The sequence below is a fragment of the Opisthocomus hoazin genome, chromosome 1, assembly GCF_030867145.1.
Source record: "Opisthocomus hoazin isolate bOpiHoa1 chromosome 1, bOpiHoa1.hap1, whole genome shotgun sequence".
In the NCBI taxonomy this organism is placed as follows: Eukaryota; Metazoa; Chordata; class Aves; order Opisthocomiformes; family Opisthocomidae; genus Opisthocomus; species Opisthocomus hoazin.
The window spans coordinates 4652158-4678333 of NC_134414.1; the positions used below are offsets into that span (position 1 = coordinate 4652158).

Genomic DNA, 26176 nt, shown 5'->3' on the forward strand with positions numbered 1-26176 from the left:
TCCTGAAAGAGTGGTCAGGCCTTGGCCCAGGCTGCCCAGGGCAGTGGGGGAGTCCCCATCCCTGGAGGGGTTCAAAAACCATGTAGATGTGGCACTTGGGTACATGGTTTAGAAGGCATGGTGGTGTTGGGTGGACGGTTGGACTTGATGATCTTAGAGGTCTTTTCCAACCTTAATGATTCTATGATTCTATGATTGGGGCCACCAGCTCTTCCATGGACTCCTACAGGAGTTTAGATGCTGGATGTATCCACTGTGGAGCCCATGCATGGACAGATGGATCTCACCCTCCCAGACCAGACTGTATCTGGAGCTTGAAACATGCCTGTGACACTCAACAACCCAGTTTTTACCCTTAATACCCCTCTTCTTTTTACACACTGGAGGAGACAGCAAAAGAGTGCTCATAGTAGAAATAAATTTATTTGCTATAAGAAATCTGAGGTGTCTGCATGTTACAAAAATAAAAATGTACAGTCGTCGTCACAAAACCCACTTTTTATTAGTATAAGTTAGTGCTTCTACAAACAAAAAACAAATTCTACATATAAATTTCCAGTTGGTACCTCTCCAACCGCTCTCCATCTGAACAGTGCCGCTAGCTTGTGCGGAACCAGGGTCTCAGCGGGACCCCCTTGATGGGACTAGCAGTGTTGCCCGAGGCGGTGGTTTGAAGTCGGCTGATGCTAGCTCAGAGAAAGGTGGGATCACCGAGCAGGACTGCAGGAGTGAAGTTTGAGCACATTTTTGTTGAATTATTCAGAGCACGTAACCTGGTGTTCACGTTGCTTTTTGGCAAGTGCAGGAGACCAGGCAAGACCTGGCCTGGAGTAACGTTTGTACCAGTTCAGCGCCTCAGTTGAATTAATTTCTCGTAATTGTTTGTCTTGCCCCACTGACTACACCATGACCCTTCCCCTAAAGCCAAGCTCCCTTCACAGGCACGAGGAGAAAAAGTTGCTGCCACGGTGCAAGTCCTACCTTAGCCCGACCGTCTCCTAAATGTTCACTCAAGGATAAGTTGAACCACCCTACAAATGTCCTATTTTTCTTTGCTGGTGGTGCTCTGGCATGAGACAGTCCCCTCGTTTTCCTCCTGTGGTTGTGACATTGTTGGTTGGGACAAGGGCCTTCCATGGGACCATGGCTCCATCGAGCTGGGACCACAGGAACATCCTAGTAGACCCTCAACCTCCCAGTTGCTCTTGGCTGAACTTGGCCGGTTACGTCACGGCGTGTCTTTATCTCCACCAAGCCACTTCATAGGAAGGAGGGTTGGAAGAAACTAAGAAGAGGTCTGAGGAGTTGGTCTAAACCAGGATCAAAAGTGTTTATCTAATCCTAAAATAGAGCTAGGGCTGCTTTTATACAATATGACTCGTCCAGCGCTACAGCACAAGCAATTTTCATTTTTGGGGTGAGGAATCAGCATCCTCGTGGCAAGGCTGGGCAAGGAAACCATGGACCTGGGCTCTCTGTTCTCTAACCCAGCAATTACAGGGAGAAAGACCAAGAGGACCTTCTGGTGAAGTGTTTTGTGGATATTTTCTCTAGCTTACTTTGAACTGTCCTCATTGATGTGGGATTCGAGGCCAAATACAGACAGGACTGGGGTTACGCTTAGCACCACGTTTACTGGTATGGCTCCTACACCCAGAGTTTAGTGCTGTGAGATTTCCCAGGGAAGGTCCACACTGTCAGTAAAGGATACGTTGACTGGCTGCAGTGGAGCACTGGGATTACTGGGATTATGGGAGGACCAGACAGCAGCATCTGGGCAGCATTTTGGGTCACAGCAAGCTGCTAAAGGTCCCAGATGGCTGTCACCTCTGAGCAGCAACGAGGACACAGCAGCACACAGCCAAGCAGATGAGCAATAGTCTTTGCTTCTTTGCTGGGAATATGAGTCACTGGTAAGGGGGTTAAAAACAAGACATGAAGAGCTCACCCTGAATTTTGATGAGCTGGAGATGACTCTTAAAGCCAGCAGCTGAGAGAAAGCTACGGGTTCCTAAAAGCTTTTCAAGGGTGAACGTTGCTGTTGGGAAACACTAACAGGTCTCCAAGAAGACGTTGACCCCGCCAGAGAAACCCACAGGGGACCTGTTTGATGGTACCAGCATACTCCAGTGGGATGGAGGGTCCACCAGCACCTTTTTTAATGGGAAGCCAGCCCTTGGACAGGAACTGGGAGTCTCCTCCCGGCTCTGCCAGCAGATGCCAGGGGCAGGACAGGGGGCAATGGGCACAAACTGAAGCAGAGGAAGTTCCGTCTGAACATGAGGAAGAACTTCTTCCCTCTGAGGGTGACGGAGCCCTGGCCCAGGCTGCCCAGGGAGGTTGTGGAGTCTCCTTCTCTGGAGATCTTCAAGACCCGCCTGGACAAGGTCCTCTGCAGCCTGCTCTGGGTGACCCTGCTTCGGCAGGGGGGTTGGACTAGATGACCCACAGAGGTCCCTTCCAACTCCTAACATGCTGTGATTCTGTGATGCTGTGATGCCGGGGCTTGAAGCTGGGAGAGCATTTCTTTCAGGGATGCAAAGCCGTGGGAGACGCTTTCCCGCTGCAGTTGGTATTTGCGCTTGACATTTTCATCGACCTGTTTGTCAGATCTGCAGCTGACGCTCCTCATCGACCGAAAGCCTCTCCTCCCTTGCCAAGGCACAGAGGAACCTTTGTTGACTGTGTGCCAGGGAACCTGGAGATGGGCAGATGGATTTCTTTAGGGGCACCTTTTGCACACAACGTTTCTGCTTTAGAAAATGATCTAAGACATACACGACATGATTTTTTTTTTAGCAGATTTGGCCACCCTGAAAGAGGGCACGCAGCCTTACTGGTGGAGAGACGCCATTCAGCATTGAACAGAGAGGCAGGCTTGGATGACGAGGCAGAGATATGGGGTTTGTGTGTAGAACCACTGCAGCACCTTCCTGAAAAAAACGTATTTGAAACAACAACAAGCAGAGGAGCGTGTTTAACACGGACCATGCTGAAGTGGGTGCAAGCCAAGGCACCGCAAACACCAAAAGCCTTGGGCTCTGAATCATCCTGACCTCCTTCATCAGGAGGATGGGGCCAGACTCTTTTCAGTGGTGCCCAGCGACAGGACAAGGGGCAACGGGCACAAACTGAAGCCGAGGAAGTTCCAGCTGAAGACGAGGAAGAACTTCTTCACTCTGAGGGTGATGGGGCCCTTGACCAGGCTGCCCAGGGAGGTTGTGGAGTCTCCTTCTCTGGAGATCTTCAAGACCTGCCTGGACGTGGTCCTGTGCAGCCTGCTCTGGGTGACCCTGCTTCGGCAGGGGGGTTGGACTAGATGACCCACAGAGGTCCCTTCCAACCCCTAACATTCTGGGATTCTGTGATTCACACTTGGGATAAACCCTTCCGTCGCAGAGACAACGCCGGCCATGCCGGAGCAGAGCTAGGATTTCACATCCTTGGATAACGTGTCTGTGTCGCTGCTGGTTCCCAGGTGGCTGTTGGGCACGATGCCCAGCGCCATTTCGTTTTGAAGCTTCCCTGGCATTTTGTTGCCCGCAAACTTCATAAATCTTTGTCCTGCTAGGAAATACAATACGGGATCCAAGCAGCTGTTGGTGCTAGCTAGGGGACGAGTCACCTTATAGGCTAAATTGATAGCATTGAGGGTCTGACAGCTCAAGTCCCAGCTCCGGAAGGAGTAGTACAAGGTACGAGTGACATGGAAAGGAAGAAAACAGACGATGAAGACCACCAAGACGATGATTATCATCTTGACTGACTTCTTTTTGGAACGGGACAGCCGGGAGATCCCCCGTGTGGGCTGCAGCAGCCTCCGGGCCATCAGGCAGTAGCAGACGATGATGATGAGGAAAGGGATGCAGAAGAGCAGCACCAGCATCACCGAACTGTAAATAACAAACTGGCCAAAGAGGTCCTTGCTGGATGTGTCGTGGCAGGTGATGGTGTCACGCTTCACGCTGGTGGTGACAAAGAAGAGCACGGGCGACTGGCACACGACGGTCACCACCCACACGATGACTGACACCCTCCGGGCGTAGCGAACGTGTCCCCACTGCAGCGACTTCAGCGGGAAGCAGATGCCCAGGAATCGATGGATGCTGATGCAGAGGAGGAAAAGGATGCTGCAGTAGAGGTTGGTGTAAAACAAGAAGCGGACTATCTTACACAAGCCCACGCTGAAGGGCCAGTTGTCCCCCATGGCATAATAATACACCAGGAGGGGCAGGGAGACCACGTAGAGCGTGTCGGACACGGCCAGGTTGAACATGTACGTGGTGGAGGCGTTCCAGGTCTTGATCCTGAAGATGAAGCCGTAGAGGGCCAGCAGGTTGAGAAAGAGCCCCACCACGCACACGATGCCGTAGGAGATGGGCAGCAGGACATACTTGAAGTCCTCATCAAATACGCACTTGTAGGCATTGTCTCCTGCGTCGAATGGGTCCAAGGAGCTGTTGATGACTCTGGTCCAGGCTGGAGGAGTTGTTAGGTTCGCCATCACCCTGGGGGGGAAGCAAAGAGGCTGTAAGGACACGGAGATGAGGAGTCCCTGGAAGAGGTGGGTTAGACAAGAAAACTCCAATGCCACAGTCCTGAGACACGTTGTGTGGTCCATGCTGTCATCATTACTGTATTTGCACCCTTCCCTTCTCCTCCTGTCACGGTTGCCACGTATCCAAAAACTACCCCCAAGCACAGCTCGCTGTCTGTCAGGCATTGCTATCCCAGTGCAGGTGACAATGACTTGAGAGGTGGCAGCACATCTCTCCTGCCAGGACACCACATCCCCACAAAGACCACCGCCTCTTTGCATTGGATGTTGACACAACCGAGGTAGTCCTTAGCATGGAGGACTTCCAGTCAAGCAGATAAAGGGAGTTTTATTTATACTCATTTTGTATCTGGAGCACAGAGGAGGAACCAAGCTGCTCTAAAGTCACCAACAAATCCCAGGCCACACCTGGGAGTCCAACTCACATCTCCTGCAGCCCTCTTCAATGCCACAATCCACCCTTGCCACTAGGTTCATGCAGAAATTTGGTCTCCTGCGCTACAGAACAGGAAAGATGGTCCATATTGTGCTCAGCCACCCATGAGAAGTGACTCAGCTGAGCACTGTGAAAGGTGGGTCCTACTAAACCATAGGCAGAAAGGGCAAGAAAAGGGAACCATGCTCTTCAATGAGCAATCCCTGTGACTGGCAAGGCTTTAATTTCAGAGGTCCTCAGCTCCTTCTGGTAGAGCAAACATCACCATAACATCTGGAGGCCCCTGTAATCAAACCTTGCCAAAGGGAGCATGTTCTCCACCACAGAGGCTCTGTCTAGGTTGGTTGTTGATGACGATGATTTGGTTTTAATGGGTTTAGTGTTGGGCTGATGGTGGCCGTCTCGCTGGTCCTGCTTCCAGGTCCTGAGACCTGCTCCTCCAGCATCACCACCACCAGAAAGTCTGCCCATCTCTGTGCAAAGCTGACTTATGCATGGGAATGATCAGCTGAGACGAGAAAAATGGACTCGAAAGAGTCTCTGCAGACTTGCAGAGTCTGGCACTGTCTGCGTCAGGAGGGACAAGGGCCCTTTTGTGCGTCGGGGACAGCCCACGACCCAGCCGACACACGATCTCTCAGCAAGCCCATCAGCCAGGAATCAAATTAAAATGCATTTGCCTCCCTTCCCGTAAAACAAGGCGGTTTGATCTCAGCGGATGCAACGTGCTGAGCCCTGTGCTGCTGTACCCTGTCGTGGGGAGCCCATGGAAACGGGGTTATAGGGGGTGAATCCAGCTCAGAAGAGCAGGAGCTCAGAGACTGGGAGCTACTGCAGGAGAAAGGGTTTGGGTAAAGGAGCCCTTTTGAATGAGCATGGGGGATGCACCCTGACCCAAATCTCACCATGATTTTAGGTGGAAAAGAGCAATACCAGCCTTCTCAGCTAAATCGTTCAGCTCTAACCCGGTGCCGCCACACTGCAGGATGGTGTGGGCATGGCCTTTCTTGCCAACAAAACCGCCTTTTTGACCCCAAGCTATCCTGCAGCCACCTCCAGTTCAGACCCTGCAGGGAAGGAGGCAGTGAGGGACACCTAGAAGCTGCCAACCCGGACGATCTGTCATCAAAGCGAAGCACCATGGCATTGAACAGCACCTTGACAACTCACAGCTGATGGAGAACAGGTGAAGCGATGCCTCCAGCCCATCACATGGGGATAACTCCAGCCCTTGCTCCAGGGACTGGATCAAACAACCCATCCACAGAATCACAGAATCACAGAATGGTAGGGGTTGGAAGGGACCTCTGTGGGTCACCCAGTCCAACCCCTTGCCGAAGCAGGGTCATCAACAGCAGGCTGCACAGGACCTTGTCCAGGTGGGTCCTGAATATCTCCAGAGAAGGAGACTCCACAGCCCCTCTGGGCAGCCTGGGCCAGGGCTCCGCCACCCTCAGAGGGAAGAAGCTCTTCCTCATATTCAGACAGAACTTCCTGTGCTTCAGTTTGTGCCCATTGCCCCTTGTCCTGTCACTGGGCACCACTGGAAAGAGCTTGGCCCCATCCTCTTGACACCCACCCTTCAGATATTTGTAAGCATTTATAAGGTCCCCTCGCAGCCTTCTCTCCTCCAGGATGAACAAGCCCAGCTCCCTCAGCCTCTCCTCGTAGGAGAGATGTTCCCGTCCCCTCACCATCCTCGTAGCCCTCCGCTGGACTCTCTCCAGTAGCTCCTCATCTTTCTTGAACTGAGGAGCCCAGCACTGGACACAACACTGCAGATGGGGCCTCACCAGGGCAGTGTAGAGGGGAAGGAGAACCTCCCTCGACCTGCTGCCCACACTCCTCTTCATGCACCCCAGAATGCCATTGGCCTTCTTGGCAGCCAGGGCACACTGCTGGCTCATGGTTAACCTGTCGTCCACCAGGACACCCAGGTCCCTCTCCGCAGAGCTGCTCTCCAGCAGGTCCGGCCCAAGCCTGTACTGGTGCATGGGGTTGTTCCTCCCCAGGTGCAGGACCCTGCATTTGCCTTTGTTGAACCTCATCAGGTTCCTCTCTGCCCAACTCTCCAGCCTGTCCAGGTCTCGCTGGATGGCAGCACAGCCTTCTGGTGTATCTACCACACCTCCCAGTTTGGTGTCATCAGCAAACTTGCTGAGGGTACATTCTAACTCTTCATCCAGGTCGTTGATGAAGAAGCTAAACAAGACTGGGCCCAGTACTGACCCCCTGGGGGACACCACTAGTTACCGGCCTCCAACTAGACTCAGCACTGCTGATGTCCAGACGTGGCATGGACAATGAACCCTGATGATGTTTCCCCCATTTCGCTGCTTTTGCCTTGGGAGCAGACCAGAAGCAGCACTGGCCAAGGCTCATGCTTCCTGAGGACGTGGGCAGCAACCACATGCATGCTCACACCCTGACTAATCTGCAATGCCTGCAAAACCCCAAATACAACTTTGGGAACCACTCCGCGATGAACATGAGGACCCAGGACCCATCTCACTCTGTCCTGGCCTGGTTTTGCTTTTCCTGGACTTGGCTCAGGTTTGGTCCCATCACCCTTCATTCTGCTTCCCTCAAGTCCTCAGCAAGAGTGTTGTCCCTGTGGATGGAGAGGGTTGACAGTGCTTGGGCAGATGGTAAAACACTTTCCATCTGCTCTTCTCCCCAATTTCTTCCTTCCTTCTGAGCTTTGCAGATCTGTGGCCAACGAGACAGAGGTTGCCTGCAGACCTGGCAGCCGATTAAACAGGTCAGACAGGCCACCACGACCAAGAGAAGCCACATAAAAGGCACGGGAAAGGGTTAAAGAGCTCCAGAGACTTCAGCCTTGCATGAAGTCTCCATGCCTCTACATCTGCATCCCCTCTGTCCCCTGCAGACAACCCATCACCCAGTTCTGAAGCACCGATGGGCGCAAGATCACCCCATCTTCCAGCCTGCCTCCCCAGCGGCTCCTGCCACCCCAGCTAGAAAACCCAACCAGGCCTTTGAAACCCATCCGTAAGTCAAGGTGGGGAATCTCCCCTGGCGTGCAGGGCAGCACGGGCTGCCCCAGGCCATGCTGTGGCCATGGATGTGCCCAGATGCACGTCTCCATCTTCAGCACACGGCGCAAACAGGGCTCTCCCCTTGGCTCGAGCAGGGTAATCACGGAGACAAAACCCTGCTCACAAGGCAGCCTTGTCCTTGCCGTCGTGCTCTCCCTCCTCTTCCCTCTGGATCTGCAAAAGCCTTTCTTTTCTCTTTTTTCTTCCCTAGTTTTGCCCGGAATCCCTGGGACAAAACCTGCTGTGTCTGTCAGGGCCGTGGCCGCGGTCCGCCCCCTCGTCCCCGGCCCCGTTGCATCCGCAGTGAGCTGGACGGAGAGGACACGGCCAGCCAAGGCACAAAAGCTGCCCTTTCCTCTGCCTACGGGCCGGATGGCATGAACGCCAGACACACCGAGCCCTCGGTGGGGACGAGGGGAGGGAGAAAGCAACAGCGATCGCTGAGGATGCCAAGCAGGACAAATCGTTCTATGACTCCCAAAAGCAAACCCAGCACAATGCTTCAGTGAGGACCACCTGCATCTGCTTCTTCAGCAAACCTGGCCCTTCCCAGGGTCATGGTGGGAGATTTTTTCTCCCGCGCCGAATGCAGTTGACCATGCATGGCTTTTTAGGTGCCTTCCAGCCACCCATGCACAGCAAGGGCATTGCCCCGACCACCTTCCTCCACGCTGGACCATGCGTTGGGTCTGGATGAACCTGGTTGCAACAGCTGAACCATCTCTCTCTTTGCAGCATGGTCTTGGACCTCTTTATCTCACGGGCCATGCTTTTTCCCCCAGAAAACAGGAACCATCAGCCATAGCAGATGAAGGCAGCATGGCAGAGGAGCCCTGTGAGGAGAGGAGCCCAGGCAGATGCAGATCACAGAATCACAGAATGTTAGGGGTTGGAAGGGACCTCTGTGGGTCATCTAGTCCAACCCCCTGCCGAAACAGGGTCACCTACAGCAGGCTGCAGAGGGCCTTGTCCAGGTGGGTCTTGAATATCTCCAGAGAAGGAGACTCCACAACCTCCCTGGGCAACCTGTTCCAGTGCTCCATCAGAGACTGGTGTTGCAATCCCAGCAGCCATGTGCCCTCGAATATATATACCCACAGGCATGCGTATGTGATGCCAGCATCCCAAAACACTCCTGTAACAGTATCCACCACGGCCGGGCAGGGGATATTTAGATGAGTCACTATGGGCACGGAGAGGGCTGTCACCGGAGAAGGTCATGGGCAGTCGAGGGATGTGTAGCACCCAGGGTCAACCATGGGGATATGGGGTTGCACACCAAATCACTGAGTAAAGGGCTTTAATCCCGGTTTCTACCTCATTTTTCAGCATTCCCGGTGCCATTCCGATGGTCACCATCCATCCCGTGGTGTTTTCTGCTGGGGACCCTGCCAGCAGAAGCAAAGCCATGAAAGCAAACAAAACGTGACCAAAGCATGGTTGGGATGAAGGCCTTTTCACAAGGGGGGTTGATGAAGTTTAATTCACCTTCCCACATAATTAATGTGGATTAATTTACCGGCAGGACCTCACAGATGCAGCCCTTTGTTCTGCCGGTGCGAGGCCCTGGGAAATCAAACCCGTGCGACACGGACGCACCAACCGCGACCACAGCTCCCGTAATTTTACGCCGGAGGTCTAAACCACGATCCATTCACCGCACCTTCCCCACCGGCTCCTTTGCAACAGACCCAAGGAGAATGTGGGTGTTTTCCCTGCCCTAATTCCTAGGCATTTAGTAGACTCATCAAAATCCTCGCTCTGGATCAGGAACTACTTGAGACGCTGGGAAGCAAACGACCTGGCATCGTTTCTCTCTCCTTTGGGAGCGTGGTTGAAACCCTCCGCGACCAAAAGCAAACAGAAGGCGCGTTCGGATGCTACCGAGCCCGTCTGGTTGCGAGACGTGAGATGGGACCAGGCTGAAACTTGAGCCTGGCCAAACAGACTGGTTTTCATCTGCCCTTTCCATCTGGCTCCCTTCCGACGTGGTGACCTTCAGCGCCTTTCTCCTCCGGGCTGGCTTTGGCCACCAGCGTGGGCTGAGGACATTCCCCAGCCGTCCCAGTCCCGTCATCTGCACCGCTCCCCAGCACTTCTCTCCAGCAAGCCCAAGGCAAGATACCTCCAAGATACATTTCCAAGATACTCAAAAATCAAGTTTTAAGCATCTTACGGGGCTTTACCCATCTCCCTGCCCAGACCCCCGGGCAATGCCCCCTCTTTCGTCCCCCACGGCTCCGATGTAGCCCTTCCTCTGTCCCCAAAAATAGCCAGAAACCCTCATTCCTCCCACAATGAGCTCGTAAAGAACCTTTGTTTCTCTTCCTCCCTCCGAGAAAAATGCCTTAGAGGGCATTGGTAGCTCTGCTCTGGTCGGCAGAAATGGAGCTGCTCCACCAAAGTGTCCCCGTGCCTCGGTTTCCCCTCCTGCCTCGCAGGCTGAGAAGCAGCAGAGCTGAATTTGTTATCTCCACGAAAAGTATTTTTGTGGAGGAGTTTCAGTTTCCCAAAGGGTTTTGCAGTCACTTGACCCAAGCTGAAAAGGGGAGAGAGCGTTTGGATAAAAGATGTGATGACTTCAAAAGAACTTCAGGACTTTGAAGGCTAAATAAAATGTTTCACTTTGAGCCATAGGACTTTTTCTGGGAATTGCTGGTTTTCCCCAAGAAACTCCCTGAATTCCTCCCTGAATCTATCTCCCTTTGAGACTCCGCTTCCCAAAACCTCCGGCCTTCATCCGCACCACGGGAAGTCAATCCGGATTAACCGAACCTGTGGCTTTAGAGCAAACCAGATAAAAGCCTCAAACCCATTGGCGCCAGCACTTCTGTGTAATTAAAGCCGCCTTCATTTGATTGAACCCGCCTCGGTTCCCAGCACAACAGGTCTCCGGGGACTGATCCTGCCCGAAGCAAATACCACCCTGGCCAATATTTGATCCCTTCTTCGAGATTTCCCTTCCTGCTATGGCAAAGGTGATGCTCTCCGCGTGTTTTACAGAATCACAGAATCACAGAATGGTAGGGGTTGGAAGGGACCTCTGGGGATCACCCAGTTCAACCCTCCTGCTGAAGCAGGGCCACCTACAGCAGGCTGCACAGGACCGTGTCCAGGTGGGGTTGGAATATCTCCAGAGAAGGAGACTCCACAACCTCCCTGGGCAGCCTGGGCCAGGGCTCCGTTACCCTCAGAGGGAAGAATTTCTTCCTCGTCTTCAGCTGGAACTTCCTCGGCTTCAGTTTGTGCCCATTGCCCCTTGTCCTGTCACTGGGCACCACTGGAAAGAGCTTGGCCCCATCCTCCTGACACCCACCCTGAAGAGATTTAGAGGCATTTCTAAGGTCCCCTCGCAGCCTTCTCTTCTCCAGGCTGAACAAGCCCAGCTCCCTCAGCCTCTCCTCGGAGGAGAGATGCTCCATTTCCCTCACCATTCTCCTAGCCCTCCGCTGGACTCTCTCCAGTAGCTCCTCATCTTCCTTGAACTGGGGAGCCCAGAACCCTCTGCATCCCTGCATCACCGGCCCTCCGGAAGACCCTGCAGCGTCCCACGGGCTTGGGGGCAGATCCTCTTTGAGCCCCCAAATCTCGAGTTTTATTTACTGGCGGGGGAAAATGGGGCGCTTGCAGCCTTTCGTCTTCCTGGGGATAGAAAGGAGCCCTGTGCTGGTTTCTACAGCGGGAATTGGACTTTGGTTCTGCCCTCCAAGATTTTCTGCTGCTCACCGGAGCAAGCGATGGTTGCACTGGGAGAAGAGCATGGGACCAGTTTCTGGTCGATCACCCGCTTTTGGTAACTCTGTTTTACCCTACAACTGGCCCTGTATCTGGGCAAAACGACGTTTCCACGGAGTCCTACCAGCCTGCTGCCCAAACCGAGGGAGTCATCCACCAACACCCACAACCCCCAGGCAGAACCAACCACGCTCTGCCCGGCTGGGAGATAACCAGCATCCCAGCCCGGGGCTGACGCGATTATCGGGCTCGACCACGGCACCGGCAGTTACCGCGAAGCCAAAGCAGCACCGGACCCCAGAAAACCCCACGCGGAGTGGACTTTGGGCGATCATTGCCTCCTCCGTAAGGAGCATCCCGTGGGAGCAAAAGGGTCTTTGCTTCGGGGGCCGGTACCCGTTCAGGCTTTAGCAGGGGATGCTCAGCATTAAGGAGGGACGACGGCGGCACGCTCCGCTGCCAGCGAACTATCCACGGCTTTGGCTTTATGTCAATAACCGGAGAGAAAAATCGCACCGGGCAGAGACGGGGTGAAGCCGCTCCGTGCCAGGAGAGTCAGAAATAATTCTCAGGGTTTTATAACCCACTAATGGCCGGGATGCGGCCACACTCCAAGGCTCAGCAGCGTATTTAGGGGTCTCCCCTTCACCCCGGAGCTCTTCAGCCCATCGGTCACCGAGGCCGAAGGCCAAAGTTCCCTTTGCTCAGATATAAATGAGGAAGAGGAACTCGGGGCCTGTCAGTAACGAAACAGCCCAATTTCAGCAGCCGCAAGCCCCGCGTCGGGGGCACCCGTCCCCGAGCGCCGGCGGCCCCCCGGGAGCGGGGTTTGCTGCTCCCCACCTCGTGCACAGGAAAGCAGCGGGCTGCCAAATGGGTTTTGCAATGAGCTGATAAGAAACCTGGAGCAGAAAGAGAAAGGAGACGTTTTGCCCCGAAAGTTGCTCCTGCGGTGATGCCACCCGGCGCCTAGCTCCGGGGAAGAAGGCATTTTTGGGGTTAGAAGCTACTAAAAGGAGTCAGAGGGTGTGAAACCAGAGTCCCACCGATCCCGGCGCATATTAAAACATCCCCAAATAAATTACACGGGCACCCTCGCATGCAAGGAGGTGGAAAAACACAAGCTGGAGTAAAGCAAGGAGTCAGCTCCGTGGCTTTTACCAGAGCTGTGTACAGCAAACCCCTGATAAACAGCCAGCGAATTCCCCCGGGAAGGGAGAAACCGAGCGGCAAAAGAGATTATTGGGAATTAACACATAAAAAAAAATCAAATAATTCCGGCAAAGAGGAGCAAAGGGAGCCCAGGAGGCTTCCTCGAGTGCCCCCTTGAACCGTTTGTGCCGGCAGCAGCCCGTGCCAGCGGCTCGCTGCCCGCCGCTGCTCCGACCACCCCGCCTTTGGGGCAGTTTGGGGGTTTGGGGGCAGTTTCAGCAGCAGTATGTGGGGTGCGAGGTGCCCCAGCACCCGGGAGGGGAACTGGGGTTCAGCTCTGCCCCTGCAATGCCCTGCTCCCCGCTTTGGGTGCACGGGGACCCCGCGTCACCCGCGTCACCCGTGTCACCCACCCAGCAGTGAGTGCCACCTCCACGCATCGTCTGTGCGTGTGCACGCACAGGGGTCCGTGCGTGTCCCCCCCGACCTGTGTCCATGTGTGTGCGTAGGCACAGGGCTCCGTGCGTGTCCCCCCCACTCGTGTCCGTGTCCGTGTCCGTGTGTGTGTGTGCTCACAGCGGTCCGTGCATGTCCCTCACCCATGTCGGTGTGTGGGTGTGCACAGGGGTCTGTGCGTGTCCCCCCCCCCCGTGTCCATGTGTACGCGCAAAGGGGTCTGTGCGTGTTCTCCCCACGTCGTGTCCGTGTGTGTGTGTGTGCGTGGGCACAGGGGTCTGCGTGTATCCCCCCACCCGCGTCCGTGTGTGTGCACACAGGGGTCTCTGCGTGTCCCCCCCACCCATGTGCATGTGTGTGCGTGGGCACAGGGGTCCGTGCGTGTTTCGTCCCGCACCGTGTGCCCACTCCCCCCCCCCCCCGCACGCATTGCACACCCGCACCCCGGCGGTCGCACCCCCCCCCCCCCGTCCCGCACCTTCGCCCCCCCTCCCGCGTGGGCACGACCCCCCCCCCCCCCGCCGGTGCCGGCCCCGCTCACCTCCGTGCGGGGGGCTGCGGGCCGCTCTCCGCTCCCCTCAGGCGGGCGGCGGGGGCCGCTCCATGCCCGGCCGCTCCCCCCGGTCCGGCCGCCTGTGAGCGGGGCAGCGGGGCGGGGGCCGGGCGCGGGGCCCTCCCCGGGGCTGGGAGCGGGGCGGGAGCGGGGCCAGCACCGCCCTCCCCGGGGCCGGGACCGGGACCGGAGCCCGAGAGCTGCCCCCGTGCCACCCCCCCCGGGGATGGGAGCGGGGTTAGGGCTAGGACTGAGCCCCCCGCCCAGGGGTGGGACCATGGTGGGGTCAGGGGTGAGACCCCCACCCAGGGATGGGACCATGGATGGGATCAGGGGTGAGACCCCCACCCAGGGATGGGACCAGGGATGGGATCAGGGGTGAGATCCCCACCCAGGAATGGGACCAGGGATGGGATCAGGGGTGAGACCCCTGCCCAGCGGTGGAACGATGGATGGGGTCAGGGCTGAGCTCCCCGTCCAGGGATGGGACCAGGGATGGGATCAGGGCTGAGCCCCCCACGTGGGTATTGGATCACTGATGGGATCAGGGCTGAGCCCTCCACTCCAGAGGTGGGACCAGGGATGGGATCCCAGCTGCACCCCAAGTCCAGGGATGAGGCCATGGATGGGATCAGGGCTGAGACCCCTGCCCAGGGTTGGAACGATGGATGGGGTCAGGGCTGAGCCCCCCACCCAGGGGTGGGACCAGGGATGGGATCACAGCTGCACCCCCAGCCCAGGGATGGGATCAGGGCTGAGACCCCCACCCAGCATGGGACCAGGGATGGGATCAAGTTTGAGCCCCCCACCCCAGAGTAGGGACCACCTATGCGATCAGGCCTGAGCCTCCCACCTGGGGATGGGACCAGAGATGGGATCACAGCACAGCCTCCTACCCAGGGATGGGACCAGGGATGGGGTCAGGGCTGAGCCCCCTGCTCCAGAGATGGGACCAAGGACGGGGTCAGGGCTGAGCCCCCTGCCCAGGGATGGGACTGTGGATGGGATCAGGGCTGGGACCAGGGCTGGATCCCACCTGCCCCGGGGCTGGGGCCACTCACCCCCATTGCATCCAACCTCCCCCCATCTGCAGCGGCCCCAGAGTCCTCAGAGAGCCGCCCTGATGACCCCCTCCCCTGCATCCCAGGGTTCCTGGTACTGGAGCTTGCACCTGTGGCAGACCCCACAGTCCCTTACCTGGGACATGGAGCAGCCACACAGATGTAAGGGGGTCCCGGTACCAGCCCCGGAGGCAAAAAAATGCCTCTGAATCAGCTATATGAGACAAATTCGGGGGGCCTGCCTTGGCCACCCTGCTGTGGGTGACACCTAACCATGCCCCATCAAACCCAGGGAGGGTGCCAACACGCCTCAGGTGATGCCCTGCAGCACATCCTCCACCGCAAGCCAGCTTCATTTCCAAGGGAAGTGGAGGAATGGGGACATGAGTTGGCAAAGCGACTTTGAGGCCAATTTTGGCTCTAATTGCAGCTTCCAGGACTGGTTCCCACCAGCCAGTCAGCGAGCTGTCAAGTCAAAACCAGCTGCCTTGCCATGAACTCCCCAGGGTGGGGCAATTTATTTTAGAGAAGAGTGAATCTGGGGGCATGATTCATCACAGCTTCTTCTGCTCCGCTCTCATTTTCCTGGGAGCCACGTCACAGCGAAATGCTTCTTCCTTGGGGATCCAGGTAAACCCTTTGGAAAGGGGATACTGCACCTCTTGCATCCCAATGCTGGGACTTTCCATCCATGGAAGAGATTGCTGGAGCTAGGGGGACATGGGAGAAGGTTTGCTCAAGGTCTGCTCCTTGACATGTCTTCTCCTGTGAACTGCTGGGGGCTGGGTTCAACCGCAAATGGGGGTCCAGCTCCTGCAGAGGGTAGCAGACCTGTCAAAATCTCTCTGCTGGGATGCAAAAGGTCTACAAAAACCTAAGGGCAAAGTGGACCATACCATGGAAGAGACATCCTTCAAGGGTACCAAATTTCTAGGAAATACATTGAGTTTGGGTGCTGAGGGTGTGAGCTGGGGGTTGTATCCCCCATATCCCCCAACACCTTCTGGAGTTGCTCTGGGATGTTTCCTTGTTCAGCCCTGACACGACATCGCTTCCCAAGAAGCTGAAGAAAGCTTTGGAGGACCACCACCGGCTTTGTAGCCTACTCTAAATTTCTAGGAAATACATTGAATTTGGGTGCTATGGGTGTGAGCTGGGGGATTGTATCCACCATATCGGCACTGGTGAGGCTGCACCTGGAGTACTGTGTTCAGTTTTGGGCCCCTCACTCCAAGAAGGACGTTGAGGGGCTGGAGCGTGTCCAGAGAAGGGCAGTGAGGCTGGGGAGGGGTCTGGAGAACAAGTCTGATGGGGAGCGGCTGAGGGAGCTGGGGCTGTTTAGTGTGGAGAAGAGGAGGCTGAGGGGAGACCTTCTCGCTCTCTACAACTCCCTGACAGGAGGGTGTAGTGAGGTGGAGGTTGGTCTTTGCTCCCAAGTAAACAGCGATAGGATGAGAGGAGATGGCCTCCAGTTGCGTCAGGGGAGGTTTAGATTGGATATCAGGAAAAATTTCTTTCCTGAAAGAGTGGTCAGGCCTTGAACCAGGCTGCCTAGGGCAGTGGTGGAGTCCCCATCCCTGGAGGGGTTCAAAAACTGTGTGCATGTGGCCCTTGGGGACATGGTTTAGCAGGCATGGTGGTGTTGGATTAGCGGTTGGACTTGAAGATCTTGGAGGTCTTTTCCAACCTATGATTCTATGATGCTATGATATCCCCCCAGCACCCTGTGGAGATGCTCTGGGGTCCGTCCTCACTGAGTCGTGGCACAACGCAGCCTCCCAAGAAGCTGCAGGAAGCTATGGAGGGCCACCACCTGCTTTGTAGCCTGCCCTCTCCCTGCAGACAATTGATGCCCAAGTGAAGCAGTGACCAGGCTCAACCCCACCTCCCCAGCGGGGCTCACTCACCCGGGCTGAGAAAACCTTCAAATCTGGGGAGGGGGCTGGAGGGTTTCTGGGCAGGATGAGGCCCATATCATGGGCAGGTGACCCAGTTGTTTTCCACTGTCATGAGCGCAGGGCGAGCCCCAGCTCTCCCCTGTGGATTCCCCATCTGCGTCCGTGGGCGTAAGCCAGATCCTCCTCCTGCAGCTGGATCCGATTTCAGGCGGGGGCTCCTTGGATCTCCTGGATGTGGCCGGGGGGGGATCATAAACCCCCTGAGGGAGGGGGGGAAGGGCACCGATGCCATCTATTATTCAAACGCAGAAGGCGGCGGCCGGCTGAAGAGTCATTCGCCAGCACAAAAAGGATATGAATGTCTGGCATGGAAACGGTGCTGCAGAGATCTTGCTGACGGACCTCCATGCCAGAAGGCAGCAACAACAACAAAAAAGCCTGTTTCCTTCTTCTGATGTAATTTGTTTGAGGAGGGAAAACAATACATCACGGCGCTGCTATGTGGGGCTGATAAGGGAGGAAGGACAAGCTTGTTGCTTGCACAGAGGGTGGGAGATGCCTGGGCAGAGCTGTTGAGTGAGGCTCAGATCGGGATGCCAGCGCGGTGCCGAGTTCAGCCCGTCCCTCTGGGCTTTGGAAACGCTTCTTGGGCAAGGGTTGGGTTAACTGGACCATAGCACTCTGGTCTCATCCCCCTAATCCTTCGCCCCGGCTCCCTCGAAGTCTAGAGGTGATGGATGGAGATGTGGATGATGAGCCGGCAATGTGCACTTGCAGCCCAGAAAGCCAGCCGCACCCTGGGCTCCATCAAGAGCAGCGTGGCCAGCAGGGCGAGGGAGGGGATTCTGCCCCTTTACTCCGCTCTCGTCAGACCCCACCTGGAGTCCTGTGTCCAACTCTGGAGCCCCCAGCATAGGAAGGACATGGATGTGTTGGAGTGGGGCCAGAGGAGGCCATGAAGATGATCCGAGGGCTGGAGCACCTCTCCTACGAGGACAGGCTGAGGGAGTTGGGGCTGTTCAGCCTGGGGAAGAGAAGGCTCCGGGGTGACCTTAGAGCAGCTGCCAGTACCTGAAGGGGCCGACAGGAAGGATGGAGAGGGGCTTTTCACAAGGGTGTGTAGTGATAGGACACACGGGAATGGCTCTAAACTAAAAGAGGGCAGATTTAGAGTAGAGATTAGGAAGAAATTCTTCACCAGGACGGTGGTGAAACACTGGAACAGGTTGCCCAGAGAAGCTGTGGCTGCCCCCTCCCTGGCAGTGCTCAAGGCCAGGTTGGATGGAGCTCTGAGCTCCCTGGTCTGGTGGAAGATGTCCCTGCTGATGGCAGGGGGGTTGGACCCAGATGATCTTTAAGGTCCCTTCCAACCCAAACCATTCTATGATTCTATGATGTCCAGAGATTTGTTGGCCCCAGGGGGGTGATGGCTGCTGCTCAGCAGCCCTTGTCTGGCACCGTTTCCCCCAGCCTGATCCTCCGAGGTCTGAACACCCGCGGCTCTTCCACGGCAACGTAAAGCCAAACAGCTCAAGACAAGAGACAGGTGGCTTTTTCACGTCCAGGGGTAATTAATTATGGCCATGACCGACTGAGAGGTTTGGTCAGCAGCTTGTTGCTGGACTCTTCAACCCTTAAGAGGAGATGTTTTTCTGAAAGCTTGTTTGGAGCAGGGAAGTGGTCCCCTGGAGAGTCTTATTCCCATCAGACCTTTTCCAGGCCCAGTCAAAGCCCCAGCACCTTCCAGCAAGCAGAAGCTTCTCAGCTTCACTGTTTGCTGCACGGAAAAGCCTTTCCTTCCCCTGCTTTTGTATTTTTCCAGCTTTCCTCCGCTCATTTCAGTGTGACGGAGGTGGGAGGGGGGTTGTTGTCCTCTGATGTCCACCCTAACCCACCTTTCTCATGCAGGTGATGATCACCCATAGCCCAGGGCACCCAAACCAAGAGCCTCTCTCCCCCCAGATCTCCATTTCCCACCTCCAGAGCAGCTCAGAGAAGCCAAAGGAAGAGGCAGATGTTTTAAATCCAGCTGAGAAGCGAACGATTTGTGCAGCTGCAGAGCAGAAGACGGAGGCGAGCGGCGATACCCATTCGAGCCGAGCTGGAAAGCAACCCTGCATTTCCCTTCACAGCTTCATTTTTCAACCGTTTTGGCAGCGACGCAGGTTTCTAAGACGCTTTCAAAACATTTCCATGTTGTCTAGCTGGGAGGAATGTGACACAGGAACGGGAGGACCAGGCAGGTCAGGGTGGCCACAGCAGAGCCCTGCACTGCACCCACGGGTGCAGCTTAAACCTGTGGTGCGGGCAAGGGGACGCTGGCAGAAACGCTTGAGACAAGCTGGGATATATCAAATCCCTTTTTCTCACTTCTTTTTTAAAGCCTTAGTGGAAGCAAGGAAGGTTTGCAGACGTGTTGGCCTGAGCCTGCAGACCTGCCTCACGTTTGCTGGTGGGAGAGGAAAGCGTCATCAGCATCCTTATAAATCCACAGAAGCGCAAATTGATGCCCTGATCCAACCTGGCCATGGGTTTTTGATCACTTCTCATGGTCTCTTGGCCGGTAAGATGTTCAGGAGGTAGAAATGTGCCCTGTGTGGCTGGGCATATGGGAGGGACATCCCATGAGAGCAGGAGGCACATCCCATGAGAGCAGGAGGCACATCCCATGGGAGCAGGATGGACATCCCACGGGAGCAGATCTTTTGGCAGCTTCCCAAGGTGCAGTAATTCAGAACCATCAGCAACTTCTGAGGGTGTATAAAAGGCAGCAAACCTCAGTCTAGCTGGAGGATGAAGCATTTGTTCCTGGTGGTCAGCGCCAACGGGGCATGCAGGGGATGTGGTCAGGTGGCCTTGGTACCCACTGGGTGCTTTGGAGACACATAGGGACTTTCCCAGCAGCCGGCCAAGCTCCAAAGCAGGGTTGATTGGAGAAAGAGTTGTTGGAGATGGGTGTTGGGGCTGACAAAGCACCATGAGCCAGTCCCAATGTCCATCCATCATACGCACTCACTCCTGCGTGAATCTTCTCCTGCCATCCCCAAGGCTGATGGCGTTCAGAGGAGCAGCACCCAAGAGCCACAACGACGGTGGTGAGTGGGTAGGTGCTGACCACGGAAAGGCAACCTTCACCCTTTTTCCACTCATCCCTATACCAAGAATCGACAAGTGGGTGCAGATGGGGCACAGGGGACCTTTGCTGTTCGGGGCTGCATCCAGCTGGCACGGCTTGGGGAAGGGGCCACGTGGAGGAGACCTGATGCATGTGATCCTCGCTGGAGTAAGCAGCTGGAAGCAGCCAGATTCAATCTTTTCCACATCACTTCAATGCAGAGAGGGCTTTACTCTGCGGCTTTAACGGTCTGGGTGTCTTTTTTTATTCTCCAGCAGAAGTTGGGGTTTTTTTGGCTTGGCATTCGTTTCCTTCCCACCAAGCGCATGTGATGCCCCAGCCCTCCTCCTCCACCGACCACGGGGGCTTCAGAGCAGGAGGGCGATGGATGTGCCAGGCTTTGAGCCGCTCACTTTTCCTCCAAGCTCCTCCATAACCCAGCTTTTTCGGAGGTGTTTGCAAACTCCAAGTGCATCCCCCTCCCTCAGGAGGATGCTTGCGGAGAGCGATTCGGGTGCTGCCACGACCTCCCAGGCAGCAGGAACCAGCCGTCGAGGTCCCAAGCACAAGGATCCCATTGTGGCTGATGGCGTTGCTTCTATAAAGACCTAAAATAAACACAACGCACCGGGGCAGGCATGTTAAAATTAAACCTGTCAGCTTGGTCTACGTGCGTTGCTGGTAACACAGGCTGGTTCCCAGCAGGCACGAAGCAGCGGCGGACGTGGTTCTGCACCGCAACCGGTGAAGGGAGGGAGGAGGGTCACAACGATGCTGCAGGCTGGTGGAGTCAGCCTTCCTCCCTGGTGGGCGTCATCATCAGCTCTGCTACTGCTGACCCCACCAATGGCTGTCTTAGGAACAGAGATATGGAGTTTTTGCCAAATTTTGCAATGCTCTTTGCCGCTTCCTCTTCTGCATCTTCCTCTGGGACTCGCTCTGAGGGAGCTGCAATGAGAGGAGGTGCTGGAAGAGGTGGCTGGGAGAAGAGATGTTCCCCTGAGCATGGCTGGTGCTGCTGGAAGGGGTTGTGCGCTGATCCTGGTGTCCAAAAGAGCAGGGTAAGCACGTGTCCTAAAACCAAGCCTTCCTAAAAACAGCAACAGTGACCCATCCATGTGATCGTCCAAGCCTAAAATAGCGCTCGAGGAGAGGTAGCCGTGAAAAAGGTTCATTTCTCTGTTTGCAGAGCTGGTGAAGAGCCGGGCAGGCGTGGGTCCAACCATGCATGGGCACCTTGTAGCAGAATGATTGCCCTCTACTCTGCCCTCAGGAGGCCCCATCTGGAGTACTGTGTCCAGTTCTGGGCTCCCCAGTTCAAGAAAGATGAGGAGCTACTGGAGAGAGTCAAGTGGAGGGCTGTGAGGATGAGGAGGGGACTGGAGCATCTCTCCTGCGAGGAGAGGCTGAGGGAGCTGGGCTTGTTCAGCCTGAAGAAGAGAAGGCTGAGAGGGGGCCTTAGAAATGCCAATAAATATCTGCAGGGTGGGTGTCAGGAGGATGGGGTCAGACTCTTTCCAGTGGTGCCCAGCGACAGGACAAGGGGCAACGGGCACAAACTGAAGCACAGGAAGTTCCAGCTGAAGACGAGGAAGAACTTCTTCCCTCTGAGGGTGACAGAGCCCTGGCCCAGGCTGCCCAGAGGGGCTGTGGAGTCTCCTTCTCTGGAGATATTCCAACCCCAGCTGGACACGGTCCTGTGCAGCCCGATCTGGGTGACTCTGCTTCGGCAGGGGGTTGGACTAGATGACGCACAGAGGTCCCTTCCAACCCCAAACATTCTGGGATTCTGTGATGATGGGATAGAGTGGGCAAGGGCAGCTGCATTGTGAGGTCCAGTTGAACCCCCCCCAGATTTTTAGGTTGACTGCTTGACTGACCCACCAGCAGCTCAGCCTGAAGGTGAAAGCACAGCCCGGCGCCATGATGGATTTTGCTCTGGCTCCTCCAGCTGGAGCTTGGTTTATGGGATGGGACGGCAGGATGCTCATAGCATCCTGTGTCTGCAAACCCATTTTTTCTCTGTTCCTTATGTAGAACCCAGCAGACAAGAACCCCAGAGATGCTCAGCAACAAGTTCCCTTTGGTGGTGGGGGGAAAGCCCTTTTGCAGTAGTTTTCTGGGTCATTTTTCTTGCTCTCGGCTCCCAGTAGCGAGACCACGGGGGCCAGCACAGGGTCCCACCCTGGAATCCCTTTGTTTCCAAAAAAATACTTGTTCTCAATATGGGGCTTTTGAATTCACTTCCTTCCCCTCCTGCTCCAAAATAAACTTTGCGTCCTCAGGGAGATTCGTGTTGAGATGACCCAGGGTATGGCTCTGGGAGGGCTGATGGACACGTAGACCCCAGAAAACCACCACTCCTTATGGATGCCATGTGATGTGGGATGCTCTTTGTCCAACTCAGAGCAGAAAACAAGAGATTTGCTCAGCCCCAGACTGCCCAGGCAGTGCTAGGAAACCACACACACAAGTGATGCCAGGATGAGTCCAGCCTCTGCATGGCCCCTTGGAGATGTCCATCTAAATTAACATTTCAAATGGGTGCAAGAACCACACCGGGTCCCTTTTTAGACCCCAAACTGAATTCACTCCTATTTGATGAACAGGGGAGGATGGGGAGTGCATCATTACATCCTCACGCTACTCCAGCTGCGCTCCTCGGGGTCCCATCCTGCTTCTGCCCTTTGGAAGAAGGTTGGCAGCATCCTCCTGCACCCATCCCTTAGCAGCTTCCCCATAGATACAAACCCGGTTTGAAGCAGACCAAGGTTAGGTCCCCTTCAATTCTCAATAAACACCTCCCTGCAGAGGATGGATGCAATTCAGCTACTCCTTTTTAAGCCCCCTCCCATCATCAAGATCAATTTTCTTGCATTTTTCCATATTTTCTCATTTAAAACACCAGTTAAATCCAAACTGGACTCAGAAAGCCTACCCTGCAGAGCACAGAGCTCTGCGACCTGCCTCTGTTTCCCTGGCCATGGTGGAACAAGGTCAGGGTAACTGGGGAGGTGGGAAATTGGGTCCACATGGGTTTCTCCTGGGGAAATGCAGGCTGAAGGTTTGGTGCTCCATCACGGATGTGTGGGGTTTTGTTAACCTCCAACCAGGTGAAACAGGAGGCACTTGCTTTCCCATGTCCACTCCGTGATAACCCACCCCCTGGGAGGGAGACCAGCCCGAAGGCTCGCTCCCAACTGGTGTCCTTGTCAGCAGTCCAATATTGTTATCTAGGGCCTGGCTGGTGTTTCTTCTTTGGATCTTTGCCACTGCAGTTAAAATAACTCTCCCACCACTCCCAGCATGTAAAGGTCACGTTCCAGGGATTAATCCGGAGTCTCTCAGGCTGGCTCCTCGGCTTGGGATCGCTGATGGGACCAACACAGAGCAAGACCATTGCGGTGATGGGTGTGTGCTACCAGTGCTGGAGATCCCCTGGTCGGCAGCAGGCTTGTCACCAGTGCCAGATTCAACGACCTCGGCGAGCTGGGGATGTAGCTATCAGCAAGACTTAGCTAAGCAGAAACCAATTCCTCCAGGTCAAATGGTTATTTCCTCGCAAATCTGCTTCTGGCCTTCGGCCGAACGGTCCTGGGAAGCCCAGATTTGCAAAACAAGCTTTGGAGACAACAGTGTTTACTGGACTGACCCGTACTGTTGGTCCTGTGCTTGGTTTTTCCCAGACAAGTCCTGGAATCAAAGGACCAGTTTCCAAGCTAAACACAAGCAGAGACTAATTGAGTGCTTAAAGAAGTGGGTATCAGTTAGGCCATCTCTAAATGAAAAGATAAATTGTGCCTAAGGAGCAGAGGACCTGTAGAGAAGGGGAGGAGAAATGATGATGCTGTTATCCCGAGGAAAGAGAGAGACTGCTGACAGGCTGTGATGCAGAAGATGAGGGGAGGAAGGGTAGCAGGACCTGTAGCATCACCTCTGCAAAGAGACATAAACCTTTATAACAGCATCTTTTTTTCAGCTGGATGGACCAAACTTGTGGCATCCCGATCTGCAAGAAGCAGCCTGGGGCATGCATTAGCCAGAACGTCTCCTTCCCCATGTATCCCAGGGCTGCTCCTGGTGCCGATGGGGCTTTCCCAGGAGAGGCGACGGTGGTGCTCCTTAGGATTGTTGCCTTCATTCTCTTCCCATGATGAGGGCCAAGGAGACTTGCTTGAGTGAGTCTTGATCTTCATGGCAATACCACCAACTTCGCCACTACTGATATGTCAGGTTGAGTGTAAGGGAAAACTGCTCCACCATGAGCAGGCTGCTCAACCTTCATCCTTGGAGGTTTTCAAGACCCAACTGAATAAAGCCCCACACAACCTGGTCTGATGCCAGAGCTGCCGCTGCCTTGACTAGGAGGTTGGACTGGAGACCTCCTGAGGTCCCTTCCAGCTGAAGTTATCCTGTCATCCTCTGATCAGGGGATCCCAGCAGACTGGGGTCAGGCTGAAGGTGCCAACACATGCCAGTGATGGAGCAGCACCATGGCCGGCTCCATCATGGCTCCACTGCGCTGAGCCCTAAGCCTCCGTCTCAAACTGGGTGAGTGCCAGGGAGGCTTGCTGAGACCAGTAGATAACCAGGTCCAGTTTTGTTATCTGCCGCCTGAATTTCACCCTGCAACCCCTCACGAAAGCCAGTAACTGGTGCTTGGGTTGATCTCTGTTAGAAAGGCATTGCGTCTTGCATTAAAGACATCCATGGGGAGACCCCACTGCCTCCTGCCAGCATGGTGCTTTCATGTAACACTGCTTCTTCCCCACAGTCTCTGCCCTATTTATTCACGTTTTGTGCCTTATTTAGTATGAGCATGCGTCTGGCTTAGACATCTGGTGACCAAAGAGCTGTTTGACACGTGGCATACGGCCTTGTGCCTGCAACGTCTCGATCTTGCTTTTAGCAATTCGGGCAGGTCTTTTTGGAAAGGAGAAGCTGAGCTGGCCTGCTCTGGGCTACAAAGGGGAACGTGTGGAGGGTGGTCACCAGCAGACACTTCCCAGTCTGTTTCAAGCCCTGGGTTTACAGTGAGAGGTGGACCACGCACAAGGTCCTTGTGGAAAATGGATGATGGTTTTGGTCGCTGTTGAGATTTGTCCCACCTGTCCCGATGTGGCCTGGACAGAGACTGGGACACAGTGCAGGGTTCACACATTAGCAGGTTGAAGGACACCGTGGGCATGGTTTGCACCGTGAACCCACCATTACCCTGAAGCTGGTAGCTGGCATTAAAACTGAACCGCAGACTCACGTAGAAATAACAGGCTGTCTCGTCGTCACCAGGATCTACCTCTTCCTGGCTAGAAAACAGCACGAGGAAGACCCTTCCCTTAGCTAAGTGCTTGCAGGTGTTTCCTGGTGTTTCCAGGCGTGGGGACTGGCCAGGTTCTCCCTTTCAATGAGTCATTCATGTGGTGGCCATGGCAAAGCCTTGGGATGTGCTTGGAGCCACAGCAAGGACCCTCAGGGCTCTGTGATTTCCAGAATAAATAAATAATACCATCTGATAAGAAAACTCCAGGAATAGATATTTTCGGGAGCAGGTATTTGCAAGGGAAGTGGATGGAGATTTATCTGTAGATAGATAGCCACCAGGGAGAGGGATTGCCTCTCCCGTGTCCCTCCAGTTTCCATAGCAGTGAGTCACTCACCTTCCTGCAGCAGGAGGAAACCCTCCCGCTCTCGGGGAGCCCTACAGATTGGCTCTCCACCGACCTTTTCTTTGTAACGCAGCAGCTATTTTGGGATACAATGCCCTGCTTCTTCCCATGTCCACCGGGACCAACTGCGTAGGCTGGGGAATCCCCGGCACAGTTGTGATCCTCCATACCACTTCAGGTCCATGCTCCCCATCCCACCGTGGCTACAGGGTGATGGCAATGGCTCGCACCAGTGGGAAAAGCTGATGGGCAACTCCGGGCAAGGCTCACTGCTCATGCTAACCAGATCGGCAGAGCCCTGGAGCCCAGGGCAACCTCTGTGTGCCCTGACAAAGACCAGAGTGAAAGATCTGTAGTCATCTTCCATGGGCCATGAGGACATGGGACATGGTCATCTCACACCGACATGGTTTTAGGGCATCTGGGGAACCTACTGCCAGGCTGCTGGGTGTCCTCTGATCTGAAATTCAGCTCCCAGAGTAACCTT

The 26176-nt window shown here is 55.2% G+C and overlaps 1 protein-coding gene across 1 annotated transcript; it reads right to left on the reverse strand.

Annotated features, from left to right (window-relative positions):
* Positions 1-398: 398 nt before the first annotated feature.
* On the reverse strand, positions 399-14039 carry P2RY2 (purinergic receptor P2Y2). The gene is made up of 2 exons (XM_075415381.1): positions 13938-14039; positions 399-4508 (listed from the first exon to the last, which is right to left on the reverse strand). Exon 2 carries the CDS (start codon positions 4502-4504, stop codon positions 3428-3430), a length of 1077 nt encoding a protein of 358 aa, XP_075271496.1. The 5' UTR covers positions 4505-4508; positions 13938-14039; the 3' UTR covers positions 399-3427.
* Between the last annotated feature and the right edge of the window lie 12137 nt (positions 14040-26176).